Here is a 19,634-nt window from a genome sequence, read left to right on the forward strand (position 1 = left end):
CGAGAAAGGAGATCTTTCTGTGGTTTTCAAGTTCAACCCTCGGGGCAGGCGTTTGTCCTGGTGGTTAAGATTCTGGTTAGCCATGTTCACATCCCACATTGGAGTCCATGGGTTTGACACCCTTGTATGCTCCTGACCCTCACAGCAGGGGTGGTGCCTTAGGTGCTTGGGTCCCGGAGCCCCAGAGGTGGGAGAGTGAGGCTCAGTGCCCAGCCCCAGCCGCTCCACACATTTGTAGATGATACCACCTGTCCTCTCTGTCTCTCCCCTTTTCTGTCTTTCAGACTTGCCTAGCTCCTGCTACGCAGGTGATTCAAATAAATAAATTGTTAAAAATATTCAGTGTATCATGAAATTCTTGAGCTATAAGATATAAAGTCATTATTTTAAATATACAAGTGTATATAGGTATATATTTATGTGTGTGTTTAAACACACAACATACCTGCAGTGACAGTAGGTATTTCATTACAAAATGTCTGTATGACCCAACAGCAGTGTTTATAGTCAGAGCAAATTACTTTAAAAGTTAATCCAGTTGCATTCAGGTGTAACTGTGTGATGAAATGGACCCAACAACACACACTCCTCCCCTCTTGGTTATAGAAGGAAAAATGGTGGCAGCCCGGCCACTGTGGTCATTTGATACCAGCCAGGTGCTTCGCCATGTGTCACCACACAGGCAGGAAAGCTCTGTGCATACTGAGGGAGGAAAGAGCGTGTTCAGAGTACCACAGTTCCCCCCAAACTGCACATGTTCCTCCTTCTCTGACTTGGCTCTCTCAATCTTCTAAGATGTGTTCAAGCTGTAATTTATGACACCTATGTCTGTTTAGGCCATTGCATTGTTAAGTGTTTTTTTAGGGTTTAAAAATAAATCTACGTAGGGGAGGGAAATTGAACTTGCATGATAATGTTGGGCACGTGAACGCCAGCACATGAACTGAGAAAGTCAAAAGCACGGTTTCCATGGCAACTCGTAACTTGTCTGTGTGGTACACATTTTTCAAGAAATACATTCTCCACACTTACCTAGTGATAAAAACTGTTCTCCCGCATACAAAGGTTGATTTCCCGCCATGCCCCCTTGTTCTAAAAAGCCTTCCTCACATCGGTAGCTGGGCTCTGTCCAGGCACTGAAGTCCAAGTCGTCCTGACCTAAACCCACATTGTCTCGGCATGTTCTAGCCTCGGGTCCCTTCGCGGGAGACAGCCGCCTTTGTGTGACTCACGCCCGTTTCCTGCCTTCCTCTCTTGCAGATATATGTTGGGTAAAGGAGGAAAACGTAAGTTTGATGAGCATGAAGATGGGCTGGAAGGCAAAATCGGCTCTCCCTCCGACGGTCCGTCCAAGGTGTCTTACACCTTACAGCGCCAGACTATCTTCAACATTTCCCTTATGAAGCTCTACAGCCAGAGGCCCCTGACGGAGCCCAGCCTGCAAAAGACCGTGCTCATTAACAACATGCTCAGGCGCATCCAGGAGGAACTGAAGCAGGAGGGCAGCCTGCGGCCCGCCTTGGGGCCCGCCGCACCGGCCGCCGCCTCCCCGCCGGGCGACAGCCTGGGCGACGCGCTGGACCCTGCGCACCCCTGCGAGCCCGGAAGCACTACGCCCCTGGAGGCCTGCCTCACGCCCGCCTCGCTGCTCGAGGAGGACGACGACACCTTTTGCACTTCCCCCGGGCCGCCCGCGGCTCCCGCCAGACTCTCCCCTGTAGCCCTCCTCCCGCCAGCGCCGCTGGAGAAGGACAGCTTTTCCTCGGCCTTGGACGAGATCGAGGAGCTCTGTCCCACATCTACCTCCACAGAGGCCGCCGTGGCCGCCGGCTCCACGGGGACCTCCAGCGAGGCCGCCGGCCCGAAAGGCGCCGAGGGTGACTCAAAACTCATGGACTCTCTGCCTGGGAACTTTGAAATCACCACATCCACGGGTTTCCTGACAGACTTGACCCTGGACGACATCCTGTTCGCCGACATTGACACGTCCATGTATGATTTTGACCCCTGCACTTCTGCTGCGGGGACAGCCTCGAAAATGGCCCCCGTGTCAGCAGACGACCTCCTCAAGACCCTGGCTCCTTACAGCAGCCAGCCCGTCACCCCGAGTCAGCCTTTCAAGATGGACCTCACGGAGCTGGACCACATCATGGAGGTGCTGGTGGGGTCCTAAGAGCGGGATGCCCCCCAACCCCCAGGAGCGTTCCTTGCAGCCCTGACTGTTCTCCACACTGTGCATGCACCCTTGCTTGCCTTCTTCAGAAGAAAGGAACGTGTCAGGAGAGGATCACACTAGTTTTTGCTTTGAGCAGAGTTGGAGTGCCTTCATCCCAGTATGACCACTTTTCAATCCACCCGTCCCCAGTGGTTCCTGAGCCCTCCCGTGTGGGGGAGGGGACAGCATTGCTATGTCGAATGGCAGAAATAACAAGTTCAAGGGAAGCACAAGGATTAAGTCGGAAAAGCTGTAAATTGCATGTGCATATTTGTCTATTTTTTCTATAAGTTTTATTGCAAGACGTGAAGATGAAAATATATATATATATAATTTAGATGATCTCGGTCCCTTTTCTGGCATTTTTTGCCCTGTATAGGTTGACTTGGCAATTCAGCCTTTTTAGAGGCATTAACTACTCCTTGTTAAGTGTTGCATTTACATGGCTGTTTAGAAAACTGCTATCCAAATTTATTTTATATTTTTGTACAGATTCTGCAGTTTATGATATTGTTTTTCTAAAAACAAATGCTGTTTATACAATGAGATAGCTATTTTGATAGGATTTGCTCACATAGTTCCTGCAAACTTCAGATGTACAAGTGGCACTTGTACTTTTATAGAGCTGTAACGTTTTCTATATGTGTATGGTGCAAGGGAAAAGTGGATCAAATCAATCTGCAACTGATGTCCCCCAACACAGACACACACACACACACACACACACACACACACACACACACACACACACACAGAGCGCTTTAATGACGGGCCAGGTGACATCACACCCAAAGTTCTGACTTCTCCCTGCCGTGGACACCCGCCAGTACTGTGACTTCCAGAGCCAGAGCGTCATCTGCTCCTCAGACTTGCACGGAGCACTTGGCGGGAGGGGCCGTGGAGCCCGGGCCTGAGGGGATGGTTCCTTCAGCCCCCTCTTCCCAGGGGAAGGCTGCCTGCCCTCTTTTCTTAAGCGTGTCTTTATGCCAAGTTTGTGCTTTTAAATGTTTTTCTTTTTTAATGAAAACCCAAGTCTTTCCTTTTTGGCATAATTTGTATGATGACCTGCGATTTTACATCTGAACAAAATTTTCTGAAAAGCAACCAACCTCTTCATAGGAACTAAGCCCTCTCGCAGTGCTTAGGCCTCTGCCAGAAGATCTCCCTCGAGGGCCTCCGTCCTGTTGCTAGATTGTCTCTTCCAGCTTCCCCTTCCCACCCCGGAGCTTCTGTTCCCTCTGTTGCTAAGAGCCGAGAACTGCTTGTCAGAAGATCACCACCGTGAGCGCCACTGGCCTCAGCCAGCCAGAGGGGACGCACTCCCGGGACACCCATGAGACTCTGAACCTGGAGATCGTCGCCGGACACCATGGCTTCCCCTTGGGTTGCTGTCCGTCTTAACCCAGCTGCTAATGTCACTACACTTTACAAGGCTGTTTGACCCAAATACACAGACAGGACTTTCTATGCATGTCTCCCCTCTGCCGCCTACCGCCGGACACACTTAAGACATAGCTTTTCCTCCCTCACGGTGTGCGTTTAATTTGAAGCCGTTTCCGGTGTATCATGCTTGGTGTCAACGTCATGGCCTTTCCTTTCAGTTGTTTCTGTCTTCCAATGGTACTTCGGCCGTTGAGTGCAGGTTACAACCTATATCGTCATGAGGATGGCTTCTTCTTCTTCTTTAGGAATAACTTTTATATTTATTTAAAAGTGTTTAAATTATGGGATTTTGTTGTTGTTGTTGTTGTCATTGTCCTTGTCGTTGTTCATTTGTCAATATTCAGTCTCCTTTTCTGCTCGCTTCTTGCCATGGATAAAACTAGGTCATTCTGGCCAATTAAAAAAAGACAACTTTACCAAAAAATGGCACTTTAAGCAAGCCATAAACAGTTTTATTTTTATAATGCACATGGCAAAGCAAATTTGTGATGAAGGAACTGTTCATGTAGGCAAGGGCTGCCTGTATGATAGGATTAAATTTTCCTGCATTCTAATGTACTTTTTTTCCACACTTGAATGTGTTTTAAAGGCTAATTATCAACTCAGCAGAGCAGTGAGAAACTGATCAAATTGCACTTGTTCTCCTATAAACAACCTCTGTGCAGACACCTCTTAACTACTATACGGTGTCATTTCCTTTGAGAGAACAGCCTAGCATATAATTAAGATGAAGGTTGTCACTGTGTTTTGTGGAGAACAAGTCTGCCCAGACTCCCTCCACGCTTCCCTAACTGCAGGACCCTGCAGACTGGCCGCATGCTGCCACCCCCCAGTGCCACCTCATCTCCATTCGCAGGCAAGGGTATTGATTATTCTGGACAATAACAGAGTAAAGTAGTTGACTTGCCATTGTTAAAAACTGATTTACAGTAACTTAGAACAACTGTACTTTTGTTGGATTAGTAAATCATGTTTTTAAACGGATCCCGTATGTTGGGCGACAGTTCAGATAAACCCAGGGAGAGGGATTGCCCAAACTTGATTCTCTGACTTTAATGTTTTGGGGAGTCTGGGCTTCAAAATCAACCCCCACCCCCCCCAAACACACACACACTGCCCCCAGCAAGAACAGACAGCTGCTGTGTAACTGACAGCCTTGCCCGAGATCCTTGATATTCACTAGTCTTCAGAAGAAGTGGGCAGTCAGTGGCCCATGTTCACCAAGAGCAAAAGCATCAGGGATTCAAATTCTCCCTGTCCTATCTCCAGGAGGTGGTGGGCATCCCATCAGGGAAGCGGAGGAGCCGGAGTGGAGGTGGCAGGCCCAGTTGGAGTGTGGTGTGTGCTTCTGGATGCCACCTGGCAGCAGTGCCTTTCCCTTTATAGAAGACATCGTGTGGCATCCAGGGCCAGGCAGGCAGCGCGAGGTGCCTTTCTGAGGAAGACACGCTGGCTGGGGCTGGGGGAGGGCAGACAGTGATGTGCAATGAAATGACAAGATGAGAGCAGAATCATAAGAGCTTTGAATTTGAAGTGATTTTAACCCCCGTAAGTTATTTATTCCTTTGTTCTGTGTAAATATATTTATTTTACTGTGGAGCGCTAACAACATCTGGATCATAACATGTGCAGAATGTATGGTAGGAATGTATTCTGTAGGAATGTAAATCTGTATCACCAGGGGGTCCGAACTGGGACTCCTAGGTCTTCTCATCGTGTGCACAGTCCACGTTCACTTTTACTCTCTTCTCTAATATGGGTCTATTTGAAATATGCAAAAGGTATGGATGAGGAATGTTCTAATACCTCCAAAATTTTTTTTAAAAAAATCAAGTATCAAAGGTTTGATATTTTTAAAAGGTCTTTTTAGCCGCACTTTCTCTTGATGACAGAAGAGGCAACCACATGGGCACCCTCATTCATACCAAAGGATGAGGAATGGCCCAGAGCCGCCTGCACGCCTCTCGCGCATGTACCAATTGAGCTTTCAATTAACCATAGCCCCTCAGAGTGCCCCAACTGCCCTGAGGGCAATCAAGGAGAATTTCTTTACTAAATAAGCTCCAAAGAGCCAAAGTATCAACTTACAGGTGGTTTTTAAAACTTAAAGTTATTAACCACCCTTGCGGTAAACAAATGAATTATGAATACCGCAAGGCAGCCTTCTTAACTTAAGTGACATGTTAAAAAGAGAGCAACTCAGCTCTGTGCAGCGATTGTTACTTTACTATGACTTGTCTTAATTCAAAACCTTTCTGTTACAAATTGGACCTTTATGCATTTTTAGAAAAAGTATGTCTGAACCTGTTCTGGCTATTATAAATGGTTAGCGGCCTGTACTGCCCTTCAACAGGACAACTGCAAGGCATACGTGTCCTATTTATGTACATTGTTTTTGATGCTCCTGAGAGTAGGTCTCTATGGTTCTTGAACATTCAGCCAGGATCAATTGCTATTGCAGACAAAGCCACTTATCATTTTGGACTTCTTGGGGATCACAAGTTAGGAAGAGAAGTGCAGTCCATGTGTGCTAATGACCTAGATTTCCAAACAGAACATGTACATAGTGACACATGTGGTGCATGGTTTTTGAGAAGGGTGTTTGTTAAAAAGGAGGTATAACCTTTTCCCCCCCACAGACCTGAGAGCTGTGCCTTTTCTATGCAATATTACAGATGTTACATCGGAACCCAGGTGGCTGTCTTCATGTGTAGGTTTGGGCTGTAATCTAAACAATTGGGCAGATTAAATGTACATGGAAATGAGCAGTCTTACTTTTGTAGTTTTATATTATACAATAAACAGTTAAAAGATAAGAGGTGTGCCCACAGCTTTCTTTGTGCCTCACTGCTTCACTCGGCCTCTGCTGGGTGACTCCCAGGCGCCTCTGCAGCACTCGGTGTTACGGTTCCCAGACCTTGGTCTCCTGGTTCTCCCCATGCTGCCTGCACCTCCTGTTTCTGTCTTCTGTGCCCCAGCTCCCTCGGACTGTTGCTTTTCCAGGGTTTGGCCCATTTCCAGCTCTTCCCCGAGTCTCTGGTCCTGCCTGCTTTCCTGAGATGCTCAAATCTCAGGTTGTACAAAACTCAGTTCCACCCCTGCCTCTCCTGAGCTGCATGCGGACCTCAGCATCTGCCTAGATTAGCCATCTCCTGCTTGACCTTTCTGAGCCTTTCCCCAATGGGGACTTGCCCTTCTTCTATTCCGAAACTTAACTCAGATGCCTACACAGCTCCTGCCGTCCAGCACCAACTACCGTGGTCCCTCTGCCAGCTGCTTTCCATCTTCACTGTTACTTCCCCAACCCGTGCCCTCTGTTCTTCCACCTGTTGCACCTGCGTACTAGCTAATTCCTTCTCATATTCCTGATTCTAAAGGTGACATTCTGAAACACCAGAGGATTGTGTGATTGGTGTGCATGCTCCAGCAGTCACTCCACCCCACCTCTGTGATAACAGTCCAGAGGTCACCTCCGCTGTTTTCAGAGGTTACCAGGGCCGTCTGATGGAGCCAGGGAATTCTAGCCTTGCCTGGCCCAAGCTACCTTAGAATGGGACCCTAGTTTGGAGAGCTCTAGAATCTCGAGTTGCAAGGAGGTTAATAGTTTGGACCCTAAGCTAATACAACAGCCAATGTCCTTAGGTTCTGATGCAAGCAGTCTTTCTCACACAATGGAGAACACCAGACAAAGATAAAGGCAGAGATGCAGACCATGCTTCTATGAGCTAAGGAATGCTAGAGAGAGCCAGTAAACACCAGAAGCCAAGTGAGAGGCAGAGCAAGTTACACCCTACATCCCCTGAAGAACCCAACCTCGCCAACACTTCCACAAGTCCATCTGTGTTTTTGGGTCTGCCCCGACTTGGGGTCCTTTGTTCAGGCAGATGAGCCAACATGCAGGGCACAGCAGGAAGTTTCTTGAGAAGTGACTGATAACTAGAAAGCAGTCTGGTTGAATGACTTGTATCTAGAACTCAGAGCCTCTGCTCTTGATTCAACAGTGACCTCAGTCAATCTTGATGAGAGCAAGATGAAGACACAGCTCCTAAAGCACTTTGAAAATATTGACAGTACAATAAAAATGCAAGTTATGAATGTCTCATCCTCTGCTTGGAAGTGTGCCCAACGCGCTGTGGGCATTCAAGACATTTGTTGAATTAAAAGAAGAATAAGACCTCATGGGTCATCCTCCATGGAATGAGAGAAGTGTAGCACTCAGCATCTTCTGGATCTGCCATTCCCAGCACCCTGCATCAGCACCACACCAGCACCTGCCTGTGTGCACCATAGCTTGTGCTTCCCCCTCTCTGCTGAGAGGCTACTCACCATTGCAAGGCCAAAGTCAATGTCTGTCCATCACCCCAGTCAAAGCCAACCTCTGTCTCACAGGCTGCCACAGGATTCATGCCTCAGCAAGGCCTGCTATGTCCAGGTTAACAGTAACGGTGCATTGCTACTCTGAGCTTTCATAGCAGCAGTCCCCTGGGGGTCGTCATCCTGCCCACCGCCCTCCTTATAAGTGAAATATTATCAGGATATGCTCATGCTGGTGTGCTGTGACAATAGAGCTGAGGAGTTGCATTTGAAACCATGTGGCACTCAAAGTTCTAAATATTAGCCATTTGCCTCTTTGCAAATGAAGTTGTCCAGGACTAGTGTTGTGGTGCAGTGAGCTCAGCTGCTACCTGCAATGCCAGTGTCCCATATCAGAGAACCACAGCAGTCCAGCTTCCTTCTAATTGATGCCCCTGAGAAAGCAGTGGAAGACAGCCCAAGTGCTTGGGCCCCGTACCCACATGGAAGACTCATAAAAATTGTGGGCTCCTCATTTCTTTCTGGTCCAGCCCAGCCATTGCAGCCACTGGGGGAGTGAACCAACAGATAGGTTTGTGTGTGCGCGTGTGTGTGTCGTGTGGCTTTGCCTTTCAAATAAGTAAATTTAAAAAGAGAAAAGGAAGTTTGCCTCACCTGGATATTTACACCACTCTGAGTACTTACGACAGTGTCTAACTATGGTTAGGTCAGGCTCAGGGCTTGCTTAAACAGGGAGCACACTCTTTCCCACCCCATCCTCCAAAAGGAGATATGGTGCAGGTGCCCAAAGAATCTTGAGGGCTGGAGATGGGGTGCCAGGGCCAGAGCAGGCACAGTGGTGAACTCATACCAGGGCAGGCATTCTCAGAATTCTGCTAGGGATGGATCATCTGGCCTAAGGGACCTGTTGCACAGATGTGAACATGAGATCCAGGGAGGGAAGGGGATTATTACTTCCAGCAAAACCTCCCTTATGGCATGGTGTTCAGAGTGGCTGGCCTGAGCTCAGATCTTGGCTGCAACCTAGAGCTCCTAGAGCTAGTGCTGTGGCGTTGCAGACTAAGCCAATGCTTGTGATGCCAGCATCCTATAACAACGCGAGCTCCCGGCTCCTGATTTCTGCCTGGCACAGTGTCAGCTGTTGTCATCATTTTAAGGAGTGTCATCATTTTCCAGCAGGTGGAAAAATCCCTGCCTCTCTGTCACTGCCTTTCAAATAGCCTAAGTAAATGTACGGTTCGTGACTTTGGGCAGCTCGCTGCACCCCTCTGTGCCTCAGCTTTCTCAACCATTAAACAGGTGAAATTGAGCCATCTCATAGAACAGTGGTGATTAGACGAGACAGTAGATATAAACAAATAACATTAAAAAATGCACACATGAGGCAGGGGTGTTAAAGCACTGCAGTGGGTTGCCACCACTTGGAACACCCACAGCCAGTATCATAGTTCTTGAGTTTGAGTCCCAGCTCTGCAACTTTAGTCCAGCTCCCTTGCTCATGCTGTGTAGGTAGGAGGCAGCAGATGATGGCTTAAGTGCTTGGGTCCTTGCCACCCACAGAGGAGACCTGGATGGAGTTTCTTGCTCCTGGCTTTAACCTGGCCAACCTTGGATGTTGTGAGCAACTGGGGAAATAGCATGGGGAAGATTTCTCTTTCTCTCTGCCTTTCAAGCAGATGAAAAAAAGAACAAGTCCACAGGGGTTGTCAATAGCTAACATAAGAGTGACCATGGCCAAGATCGGGCTTCCGTTCTCAGGGTGATGGCGCAGGCCTCTGAAGGCGTGTCTGGAGAGAGACCCCCAGTTTCCTAGTTCCACACTTGGGTCCACACTTGGGTCAGTTACTCACAGAGAACACGCTACGGGCTTGGGCAGCAATCTGGGGTTCTCCATCCCTGTGGCCTTTTCCCTTTTGGCTTCTAAAGTGCCTTTCTTCTTCCAGGGGAAGGAGCCTGTGACTGAATCTAGAGGCGTATTCCCCAGGGTTACCGCTTGTGAGCACTCTGGCGCGCCAGTCAGCGCCAAGTGCTGGCGTGCCGTGTGCTGTGGCTTCTTCCCCTGGCACTGGAGGGAAGCAGGACAGACATGCCGGCTGGCTGCCCCGGGGCGGCAGCCCTCCTCAGCAACATTAGACCCGTGGTGACAGGGGCAGGGTGCTTTGCCAGCATCTCTGCCATGTGGTGCGGGTTGCTTGGGTGGAAAGAGAGCCACTGCCCGTCAGGTGCCAGGCCACGTGCAGCCCGGGAGGCACAGACGCCCGATTGTCCCTGGGGCTGGGAACCCCCTCTGTGGCAGGCCGGCTGACCCAGCCTCACAGCCTGCTGGGCTGCCTCCCTCCTTCCACACCTCCTCTCTCCTCCCCTCCCTCCCCTAGGCTGGGCAGCCAAAGCTGCCAGCTGCCAGCAAGGCCTATTGTTCAGCAGTGACAAGAAATGGCTGCGGGAACAGAGGCCTGGAGGAAGGCTGGGGGCGGGGAGGAGGTGGGGGTGGGGAAGCACTTCCCCGCCCTGGCCTCCTGGGGAGGGGTGGGAGCTGCCATCCTCCCCATTCCTCCTTCCTTTGCCGTTGTACCCAGACCAGCAGTCTTCAGCCCTGCCTGTCCCCTCCCCTCTGCATCTTCCTCTCAGGAGGAGACTGAGCCAAGTGGTGGGTCAGCTTCGGGAGGCAAGCCAGAGGATTTATGGTCGCTTGTCTCCCAGCTGAGTGCCTGAAAACAGCGCCAGGTGGCCGTGCTTTGAAATGGTGTCCCCTCAAGTCCATCCCAGACAAGCTCTTGCCTTCGGGGTCCTTCCTCCCGCCGCTGGAGAGGTGCCAGGGATGACGGTGATCGCCCCTGACGGCTTGTAGAGCTTAATGGCGTGTGAAGAATTTCCCATGCACTCGCTTAGTTGATTTCTGGGCGGGGCGGCCCAGGGGAGCTGGGGTCCGACAAGGGACACCTGTCCCCTAACTCTGGTCGCTCCCTTGTTACCTTCTGAAGTGAACTTCAGACCTTTAAAGAAGGAGCTAGAAACTCAGGACCCACAACTCTGTGCAGACGGAAATCCCATGTTCTCAGGGACTCGGTGAGAGCTGAAGCCACTTCAGACCCAGGTTCTGTTGTGTCTGTCCCTGGGACCGCCGTCCCCAAACACACACCACAACACACAGCATACACTTACCATGCATGTACACACATGTCACATACACACATGCATGTGATGCATGCACACAAAACATACCAGGCACAAGCACACACATACCACACACCACTCACTACATACACATACACCACACACACACCACACACACATACCATGCACTTTCCATAGCTGAGGGAGGCATAGTCACACAAACCGCATACATGCACAACGAACACACACACGGACGTACCACACACTTGCCATGGTTGAAGAAGGCAGAGGGGCCCAGCCTAGGAGCTGCCACTGTTGTCCCCATAGAGCCTCTCAGACGCTCAACCCAAGAGAAAGCCAGGCACTCACCCTATTTACCCAGCTTGGAGACAAATCCGGGTCCCCTCTAACTGGACGCCTGCCGCTGGTAGCTGGACGCCAGGCTACCAGTGCTGGAATCCGGCAGCTGCAGTGCTGGCCCCTCTCCCTGGTCTGTCTGCCGTCACAGAGCTGCCATCTGACTCACTGCACAGCCCCCTGTGGTTTTTCACTTGCTTTTGGGAACTGGGGGAGGAGTGCTGAGCTGCCCCAGAACACAGGGCCATGGAGGTCTGGCGCCCTCTGGATCACGGCGACAGGCCGCGGGCCGGGTCATGCGGGATGGAGATTTTCTGTGTTCCAGATTGGCCTCTGCAGCTCAGACTGGGCTGCCAGTGGGCAGAGTTTCTCGGCAGAGGCAGCTTGGGCTGGCGCGTTGAGGGCCTGGGAGCTGGGGCAGTGCTGAGGAGAGGAGAGACCACCCTGATGACAGGAGGGTGAAAGCCGGTGGCACCCAGCAAAATGAGGCAGTCTGCTGTTCTGAGCAGTGGTCAGGTGCTGCTGGGGACCCCTGGCGAGAGCTGGCAGAGTGGCGTGGTGGTAGGTGGCACTGCCTTTACACAGACTTCCATTATGTGCAGAAAACTTGGACATGATCCCTGGCTGGCTCCCTGGGGACTGCGGGACCTCGAGCAGTGTCCAGTTCGCAAAACCCGGGTGCCCACCAGGCCTTCTGTCTGGCTACAAGGAAGGACAGACTAGTCAGGGCAGGACCTAGGGGGATGAATCCGTGTGATCCCAGCAAAGCAGAGAGCAGAAACCCCCACAACCCGCAGCTGGTGATCCAGGGAGGGGGACTGGGGCCGCTGTGGGTTGTGGAGCCCCCCATTCATTCAACATGCCTCTGCTGCCTTCTTTACCTGCCTGGTGACACTGAACTCCTTTCCCAGCCTGCTCTCCCCTGCCCTACCAGTGAACCCTGCTCACTCCTCCCAGGTGATGCCCATTGCCACGGTCATCTCTCAACAACCATCCTTGCCTGGGGCACCTGACCTCCACCCTGCACCCAGAGTGATCCCTGGAAAAATACGTGAGTCCCATGCCTCCAGTTACACACACCTGGAGATCCTGTGAAAGCACGGAGCCTCCCTGAGCAGGCTAGTCAGCCCGAGCTTGACCTCCAGGACTCCAGGCATCCCACTGGCTCTCAAGGAAGGAAACCCTAAGTTCCTGTCAGTCACGGCCTTTGAGGCCCTTCCTGCCTGTTGCACCCTGCACACTGCCACCCCACCCCCTGTTCATGTTCTTCTGGCCCCACTCACCAAGCACACCCTGCCTCTCAGCCTGGGCACAAGCTGCTCCCTTGCAGGGCAGCTGTCTCCCCCTAGCTCTGCTCCTGGCACCTGCTTTGTGTTCTGTCCTTGGCAGCACTGCACTCCCCGTTTGAAGACATCGAGGGTGTCCCTTCTGAGCTGCGGGCCCTGGCGGGGGAGGAGGGGTGTGTCCTCAGGGTCCCAGTGCAGGAAGGGAGGGACTGCAGTGTGGAGGAGCAAAGTACATTTGGCACCTGCCCTTGCTGACCTCCCCAGCCTCACTCCCCTCCTGGGCAGAAGGATCAGGGCCCTGTGTCCCGCCTCTGCCTAGGGTGCCCCTGTTTCAGGCTAGGTTCCTGTGGACTATCTCCTATGATTTTTGCTAACTCAAGGCAGGCTCTGTCCTTACCATCTAGGTCCAGTGGGAGGGCGGCCTCTTGATGACCACTCTTTACAGCTGCCTCTCCCCTTGGATCAGTGGCCTCACATCCATACCCAGTCCATGCTACCCACGGCCAATGCCTGGGCATCCTATAATGTGCACAGTCATGTAGGCCTGGACTCCATCTTGGGGCAGGTGTGGGTCAGGGTCAGTGACACGGTCCCTGGCCAGACAGCTGGTTGAGACATTAGGATTTGGTGCCCTGCTGAGGAAGTTTTGTGTTGGTTGCCCTGACCTCCACTCCCCCCCCCTCTGGCCCCCCTGCCCTTCTCAGGCATTGCCAGGCCCTGGCTGCTGAGGGAGAGTGCCTTTGCACAATGGCAGCACCAGTCCTGGGCACTGAGGACAAGGAGAGAGGGGTGGGCGACCATCTTTTGCTATCCTTTGCTACTTTTTAATTTACTGGATATTACATTTTAGAGTATTTCCAGGTTTATATAAAACTTGCAAAAAAAAATGTGCAGTTTTTTTTTTTTTATATGCTTCTCCAAACCCCATCCAGGGTCCCTCATACTGATGTTTTGAGTTAGTCTGGCATGTTTGTGCAACTGGCAGAGGGTTAGAGCTGCACTCCTGTTACCTAAAGCCCATGCTGGAATCAGGTGATGTGCTAGGCAGTGAGTGTTCCAGGGCGTCTGACCGGGAATAATGGCATGTCAGACCCCTCACAGCAGCATCCAGGATGACTGTACTGTCTTGAACATCCCCGCATCGCCCCTTGTTTGTGGCCGGAGCCTGGACAGCCTCTGATCTGTTTACTGTCTTTGCAGCATAAACTTTTCTAGAATGCCGTGTAGTTGGAACCACATGGTGGGTAGCCTGCTCAGACACTTAGCCATTGGCAGTTAAAGTTGTGTTGGTGGAACCAAGAGGGTTGTTCTCTGGGAGTGGCTCAAAGGAAAGCTATTTCTTGGGATGAGCGAAGAACACTGTGGGAAGGCTGAGTTCCCTTCCACTGCCTCCTTGGGAAGCAGTCTGCCAGGGCTCTTACTGCAAGGGCTGGAATGTGGCCAAGGAAGCAGACTGGCATGTCCTGCCAAAGAAACCTGTCTTCATACACTTGCACATTCAAAACTCTGACTCACAGGGCAGTGTTGTGGCATAGGGGTACAGCCACAGCTTGTGAAGCCAGCATTCCCATGCAGGTGCCAGTTCAAGTCCTGGCTGCTCCACTTCTGATCCAGCTCCCTGCTAACGTGCCCAGGAAAGCAGTGGAATATGGCTCGAGCACTTGGGTGCCTACCATCCATGTGGAGTTTCTGGCTACTGATGTTGGCCTAGCTTTAACTAAAGGCATGCAGGGAATGAACCAGTGGATGGAAGAGCTCTCATTTATCATCTCACCTTGCCTTTCAGATAAATAAAGGAATCTTTAGAAAGTAAAAGCCAATTAAGACATTTAAGCTAACTCATTGTACTTTTGTTCTTTGACAATAACTAGATAGTGTTTTAACCCTGTTCCATTATTTGGTGCACCATAGTTTACTTGTACATTTACACAGTTTAGTTTGGTTTGGTTTAGTTTGGTTTTGAAGATTTTTTTTTAATTGGAAAGGCAGATTTTACAGAGAAGGAGAGGGTGAAAGATCTTCCATCTGTTGATTTACTCCCCAAGTGGCCGCAATGGCTGGAGCTGAGCCAATCCAAACCCAGGAGCCAGGAGCCTCCTCTGAATCTTCCACGCAGGTGCAGGGTAACAAGGCTTTGGGCCATCCTTTCCCAGGCCACCAGCAGGGAGCTGGATGGGAAGTGGGGCCGCCGGGATCTGAACTGGCATCATATAGGATGCTGGGTGTCACAGGTGGTAGCTTTACCCACTGTGCTTCCACACCAACCCCTACACTTATTTTAGATTTGTGTGTGAATGTCACAGACATTTTCCCAATATCATTTATTGAAAAGACTGTTCTCTCTCCATTGAAGTGCCTTTGCTCTGGTCTAAGATCAGTTAAACTATATTTGGGTCTATTTCTGGACTATCTATTATCAAACAACAGAATACAATAAAGATAAATCAAAGATCAATAAATTAAAGGTCTTAATCTATAAGCAGAATAAGGGTTGCAATGAACTGAGCAAGAAGAGGTTTCAGACCAAGCCTGAGCAAAGCAGAAGTAAAAAGCAAACCATTTCCAGGTTACCTCCCTTGTAAAGTGGAGCCTGGTAGACAGACCAATTAAAAAAAAAATAGTTAACATCAGGTGACCCTTTTTGGTAAGGATTACATTAGAGTTCAGTTCATCACTAGGCTGATGGAAACAGGCACGTGGGGAATTTGGTCGTTAGCTGCCCTGATTCTTCAGAAGATCAGCTGACTGTTTATTTGGTTTCAGTTTTGTGATGTGGTGTGTTCAGCCCCAGATGGGAGCTCAGTCCCAATCAGTGGCCTCCTGTAGCTTTCTTTTAGCACTACTCTGTCCCACTCATTCTGTCTTGGTCTCTTTGACCCTTCAAATTGGCTAGTCTTGCTGCCAGTGACAGCTGCATGAGAGGTCCTTGTCTTCAAATTCAGACAGGAGACAGAAGGTAGCAATAAGCATTCTAACGAAGGTTAGGGAAGCGAATGCGGTTGACAGGCTTGGTGAGCATCTCACTGAAGAATGGAGAGGTCAGTCTGCTTTAGACCGGAGTTTTTAGAGATATGGCCGTGGCCCACAATTCTGTGCTCTCCTACTCGGGGCAGGTGGTGGGGGCTTTCTGGGCATGGAGTTCATGAAATTCCTCCTAAGACCTGCTGCTGAGCGGGGGAAGACACCCCTAAGCTGCTCCCAGGAGAGGGCTGGGACCTGCCCACAGGGTTATCAGACTGGGACCAGACTTTTGATGTGCAAATGCCAGTTTGCTTCCAAGGTGTACGTCTATACTTCTGTCATTCAGTGCCACAAAAATTCCCCGTGGGCTGAGGAATATCATCTTACCTAATAGTGTCGATCTGCTGGCTTTGTTTTCTCAATATTGTATTAGCCATTCTGGGTCTTTTGCCTTTTCACATAAACTCCAGAATGACTTCATCAATATCTACAAAATAACCTGCTGGGATTTTGATTGTCACTGTACAGAATGTATTGCTCTAGTTGGAAAGAACTGGTATCTGAACACTAGTGTCTTCCTGTCCATGAACATGGAATATCTTTGTTTTTATCTATCAGCATTTTGTAGTTTTCTTTCATAGTGATTTTTTTGTGTTTTGTAAGATTTACATTGAAATTTTTTATTTTGGAATACTGATGGAAACAGTACTGTCTTTAGTTTCAAATTTCGAAATACTCAACATTGCAACTACTCAAACATGAATCAGATTACATCCTAGCCCATGAATTACTTTTCTTTTTTATTTTATTCTACTTTATTTATTTTACCTGAAAGGCAGAGTTCCAGAGAGAGAATGAGGCCTTCCACCCACTGGTTCATTCCGCCAAAAGGCTGCAACTGCCAGAGCCGGGCTGCAAAAGTCCAAAGCTGGGAGCCATGAGCTTCCCACCTGAGTGCATGAGCTCAAGTCCCTGGGCCATTCTCCCTGCTATACGCACGAAGCTGGATTGGAAGTGGAGCAGCCCGAGCCTGAACCACCCCCCTCTGGGATGCTGGCAGGCAGAGGATTAACCAAAAACGCCAGGACACTGCCTCCCCACCAGTCACTTTTCCCACTGAACTTAAATTCTCAGCTCCTTCTCAGGCCACCCTCTCCCACCTCCGTTCTCCTTCCTCACCCCTCCTCAGGGCTGTGTAGACCTTTGTAACTTTGCATCGCTGCTCCACACTCTGTCCCACCTCAGACACTGAACCTGCTCTGCCCTTCCCTTCTCTCTTGGTTATTAGGTTGAATCTTGTGAAATTGTTAATTCTGGAATCCAGAAAAGATTAAAATCCCAGTGACTATGTAGAATTCTAACCAACATGTCTCATCCCTCTTATGCCCCCACACTTCAAATGGCATTTCTCTGCCCACCACCGTCCTCCTAACCCCCCACCAGGCACATCACCCTCTTTATCTTCCCCAGCAGTTACCACCACCTGAAGTCACCTCGGGATTCACCTGCTGCCTAGTTTCTTATCTGATTCTCTCTAACATGCAAGGGTACTCTTCTGACAGGAGAGCCGCTATCTTTTTAATTTTTTTAAAAGATTTATTTATTTAATTACTTTATCTGAAAGGCAAATTTACAAAGAGAAAAGGAGAAATAAAGATTCATTCCCGAAGTGGCTGCAAAGACTAGAGCTGGGCTGGTCCAAGGCCAGGAGTCTGAAGCTTCTTCCAGGTACCCTGTGTGGGTGCAGAGGCTCAAGAACTTGGACCAATATCCACTGCTTTCCCGGGTACAATAGCAGGGAGCCAACTAGGAAGTGGAGCAGCCAGGATTCGATCCTGCACTCCTATGGAATGTAGGCAGGGCTTTAACCCGCTTTGCCATGGCACTGGCCCCAAGAGCAGTTATCTTGGTCCCCTCAGAGACCAGATAGCTTGGAGAACCCCAGATACTGGCTTTGGGAAGGGGAAGAACTCCCTGACACTAAACTTGATCGATGTTAGATTTCCAACAGCTGTCCACCTGAGAACACAGGCTGATTCAGCACCTCTCATAGAACAATCAGGAAGACTATTTTTGCTCTCAGTGTTGAGAAGCAGATTCATGACCTCCATGCTCATGTGATTGCACATGAATATGGATTATTCTGGAAAAGGGATTCTTTGGAGACAGAGGGGACTGGAAGAGAACCAGGCTCCAGGCTGTTTGTCGGCTGTGACCTTGGGCCTGTTCATGTTCATGCTCAACAGCAGGAGAGCTTTTCTTAGACCCCTCTGTGTTCTTCCACCTTCTTCTCTGATCCATAACTCCCAGTAGCTCCCTGTTGCTCAGAAGAAATATTTAAGGTCTTCTCTCTCCTGCCTCTCTAACTCCTTCTGATCTCCTGCCCTCTCCCAAGACAACTCCTGCCCATCCTTTGGAGCTTAGCACAAGCCCCACCTGCTCCCAAAGCAGCCTCAGTCAGTCCAGTCTCCGGAGTCAGCCTGCTGAGCTCACAGGGTTTCCTTGAGGCCTGCGTGGACCTGTGTGACGGCCTGGAGGGCTCTGGGAAGATGCAGGGCGGAGTCCAGAGACTGTGAGCAGTGGCTTGGAGTGTGACTTTTTGGAAGGCGCAATCAGGGAGACTGAGGGCTCTCCCAGCGAGAGAGGACTTTTGTGGGAAAGTGGAAAAATCTCCCCCTCTTGGGGGCCAGACGGCTCCGAGAAGCTGGTGGTCCTGATGTCCTGGAGGGGGATCTGCCAGACTCCTCCCCTCCCCCTGCCCCTCCCCCACTCTCCTCCCTGCAGTGTGGAGCCAGCCGGTTGGACTCAAGTGGCAGGAAAAATGCACCCCCCCTTCCAAGCTGCTGCACATCTGTGCCCAGACAAAGGCAGCTATTAATCCTGGCCTTTGTGTGAGTGTTTGGGTGTTGAATTCCACTTGGCTGTGCGCTTCTGCAAGGGGAGATTGGAGGGGATTTATGGACAACAAAAGGAGTCTACCGAGGGGACTGGTGGGGGGGAGCCTAGCTCAGAGACCCCAGTGCATTCACTCTGAGCCTGCTGAGGGCTCCTGGAAGCCCAGCTTCAGCCAGAACTGAGCAGGAGGGCCCCCAAATTCCCAGGGTCTGAGTCATAGAACGAGGCCACTCCCCGAAAGGAAAACACCAGCTTCCCCCAGGGGCCGAGGCCTGCCTGCAGCTCCAGATGCGACCTGGGCGCTGCTCCTTTCATACTGGGGGCAGCCAATGCCCAGGGGGAGTCCCAGGGAGAGAGGCAGGAGGCAGGTGCTGGGGAGAAGGCAAGGCCGGGGAGTGAGTCCAGCTAGGGCATTAGCTATCAGCTGTCCGCACTGGGGCTGTGGGCTGGGGCTCTCGGTTCTTGGGTGCCTGGTCAGCCAAGGAATACCACTATGTCAGTTCCCCAGATGGAGTCCTGGTGTGTATGTGTGTGTGTGTGTGTGTGTTTTATGTATGGGATGTGGTGTGTATGTCTATATGGTATGGCAGTTGTAAGGTGTGTGTGTGGTATGCAGTATGTTTCGGGGTGGGGTGTGTGCTTCTGTGATGTGGCGTGGGGAGTGAGGTGCGTGTGGTGTGTAGTATGTGGTATAGTGTGTGTGTGGTATGTGTGTGGGTTGTATATTGTGTGTACTGTGTATGTTTGATGTGGGGTGCGTGGGGTGTGTGGTATGTGGTGTAGTGTGTGTGCATACATGTGGTATGTGGGGTGTGTATGGTGTCCGATGTGTGATGGCGTATGTGCTGTGATATTTGATATGTGGTATGGTGTGGTGTGTGTTTGGTGTGTAGTGTGTGGTATGTATGTATGTGGTATGTGGGGTGTGTAGTATGTGGTATGTGGTGTGGTGTGTGTGTATGTGTGTGGTATGGTGTGTGACATGTGGTATGGTGTGGTGTGTGACATGTGGTATGTGGTGTGTGTGTATGTGTGTGGTGTGGTATATA

General features: G+C 50.4%; 1 protein-coding gene across 3 annotated transcripts in view; it reads left to right on the plus strand.

Annotated features, from left to right (window-relative positions):
* SERTAD2 (SERTA domain containing 2) overlaps positions 1 to 19,634 on the plus strand; it is a 118,919-nt gene that overhangs the window by 14,364 nt on the left and 84,921 nt on the right. For 2 of the 3 annotated variants that reach the window (XM_040993326.1, XM_040993325.1), the window contains exon 2: positions 1,261 to 6,855. The exons of the other annotated variant lie outside the window; for it this stretch is intronic. In XM_040993326.1, the coding sequence (XP_040849260.1) occupies positions 1,265 to 2,173 (909 nt within the window). In that variant the 5' untranslated portion in view covers positions 1,261 to 1,264 and the 3' untranslated portion in view covers positions 2,174 to 6,855. Of the gene's footprint in view, positions 1 to 1,260; positions 6,856 to 19,634 lie in introns of those variants that run through there. 3 annotated transcript variants of the gene reach the window in all.

This window comes from Ochotona curzoniae, unplaced genomic scaffold (genome assembly GCF_017591425.1).
Source record: "Ochotona curzoniae isolate NIBS_2020 unplaced genomic scaffold, NIBS_Ocur_1.0 contig_883, whole genome shotgun sequence".
In the NCBI taxonomy this organism is placed as follows: Eukaryota; Metazoa; Chordata; class Mammalia; order Lagomorpha; family Ochotonidae; genus Ochotona; species Ochotona curzoniae.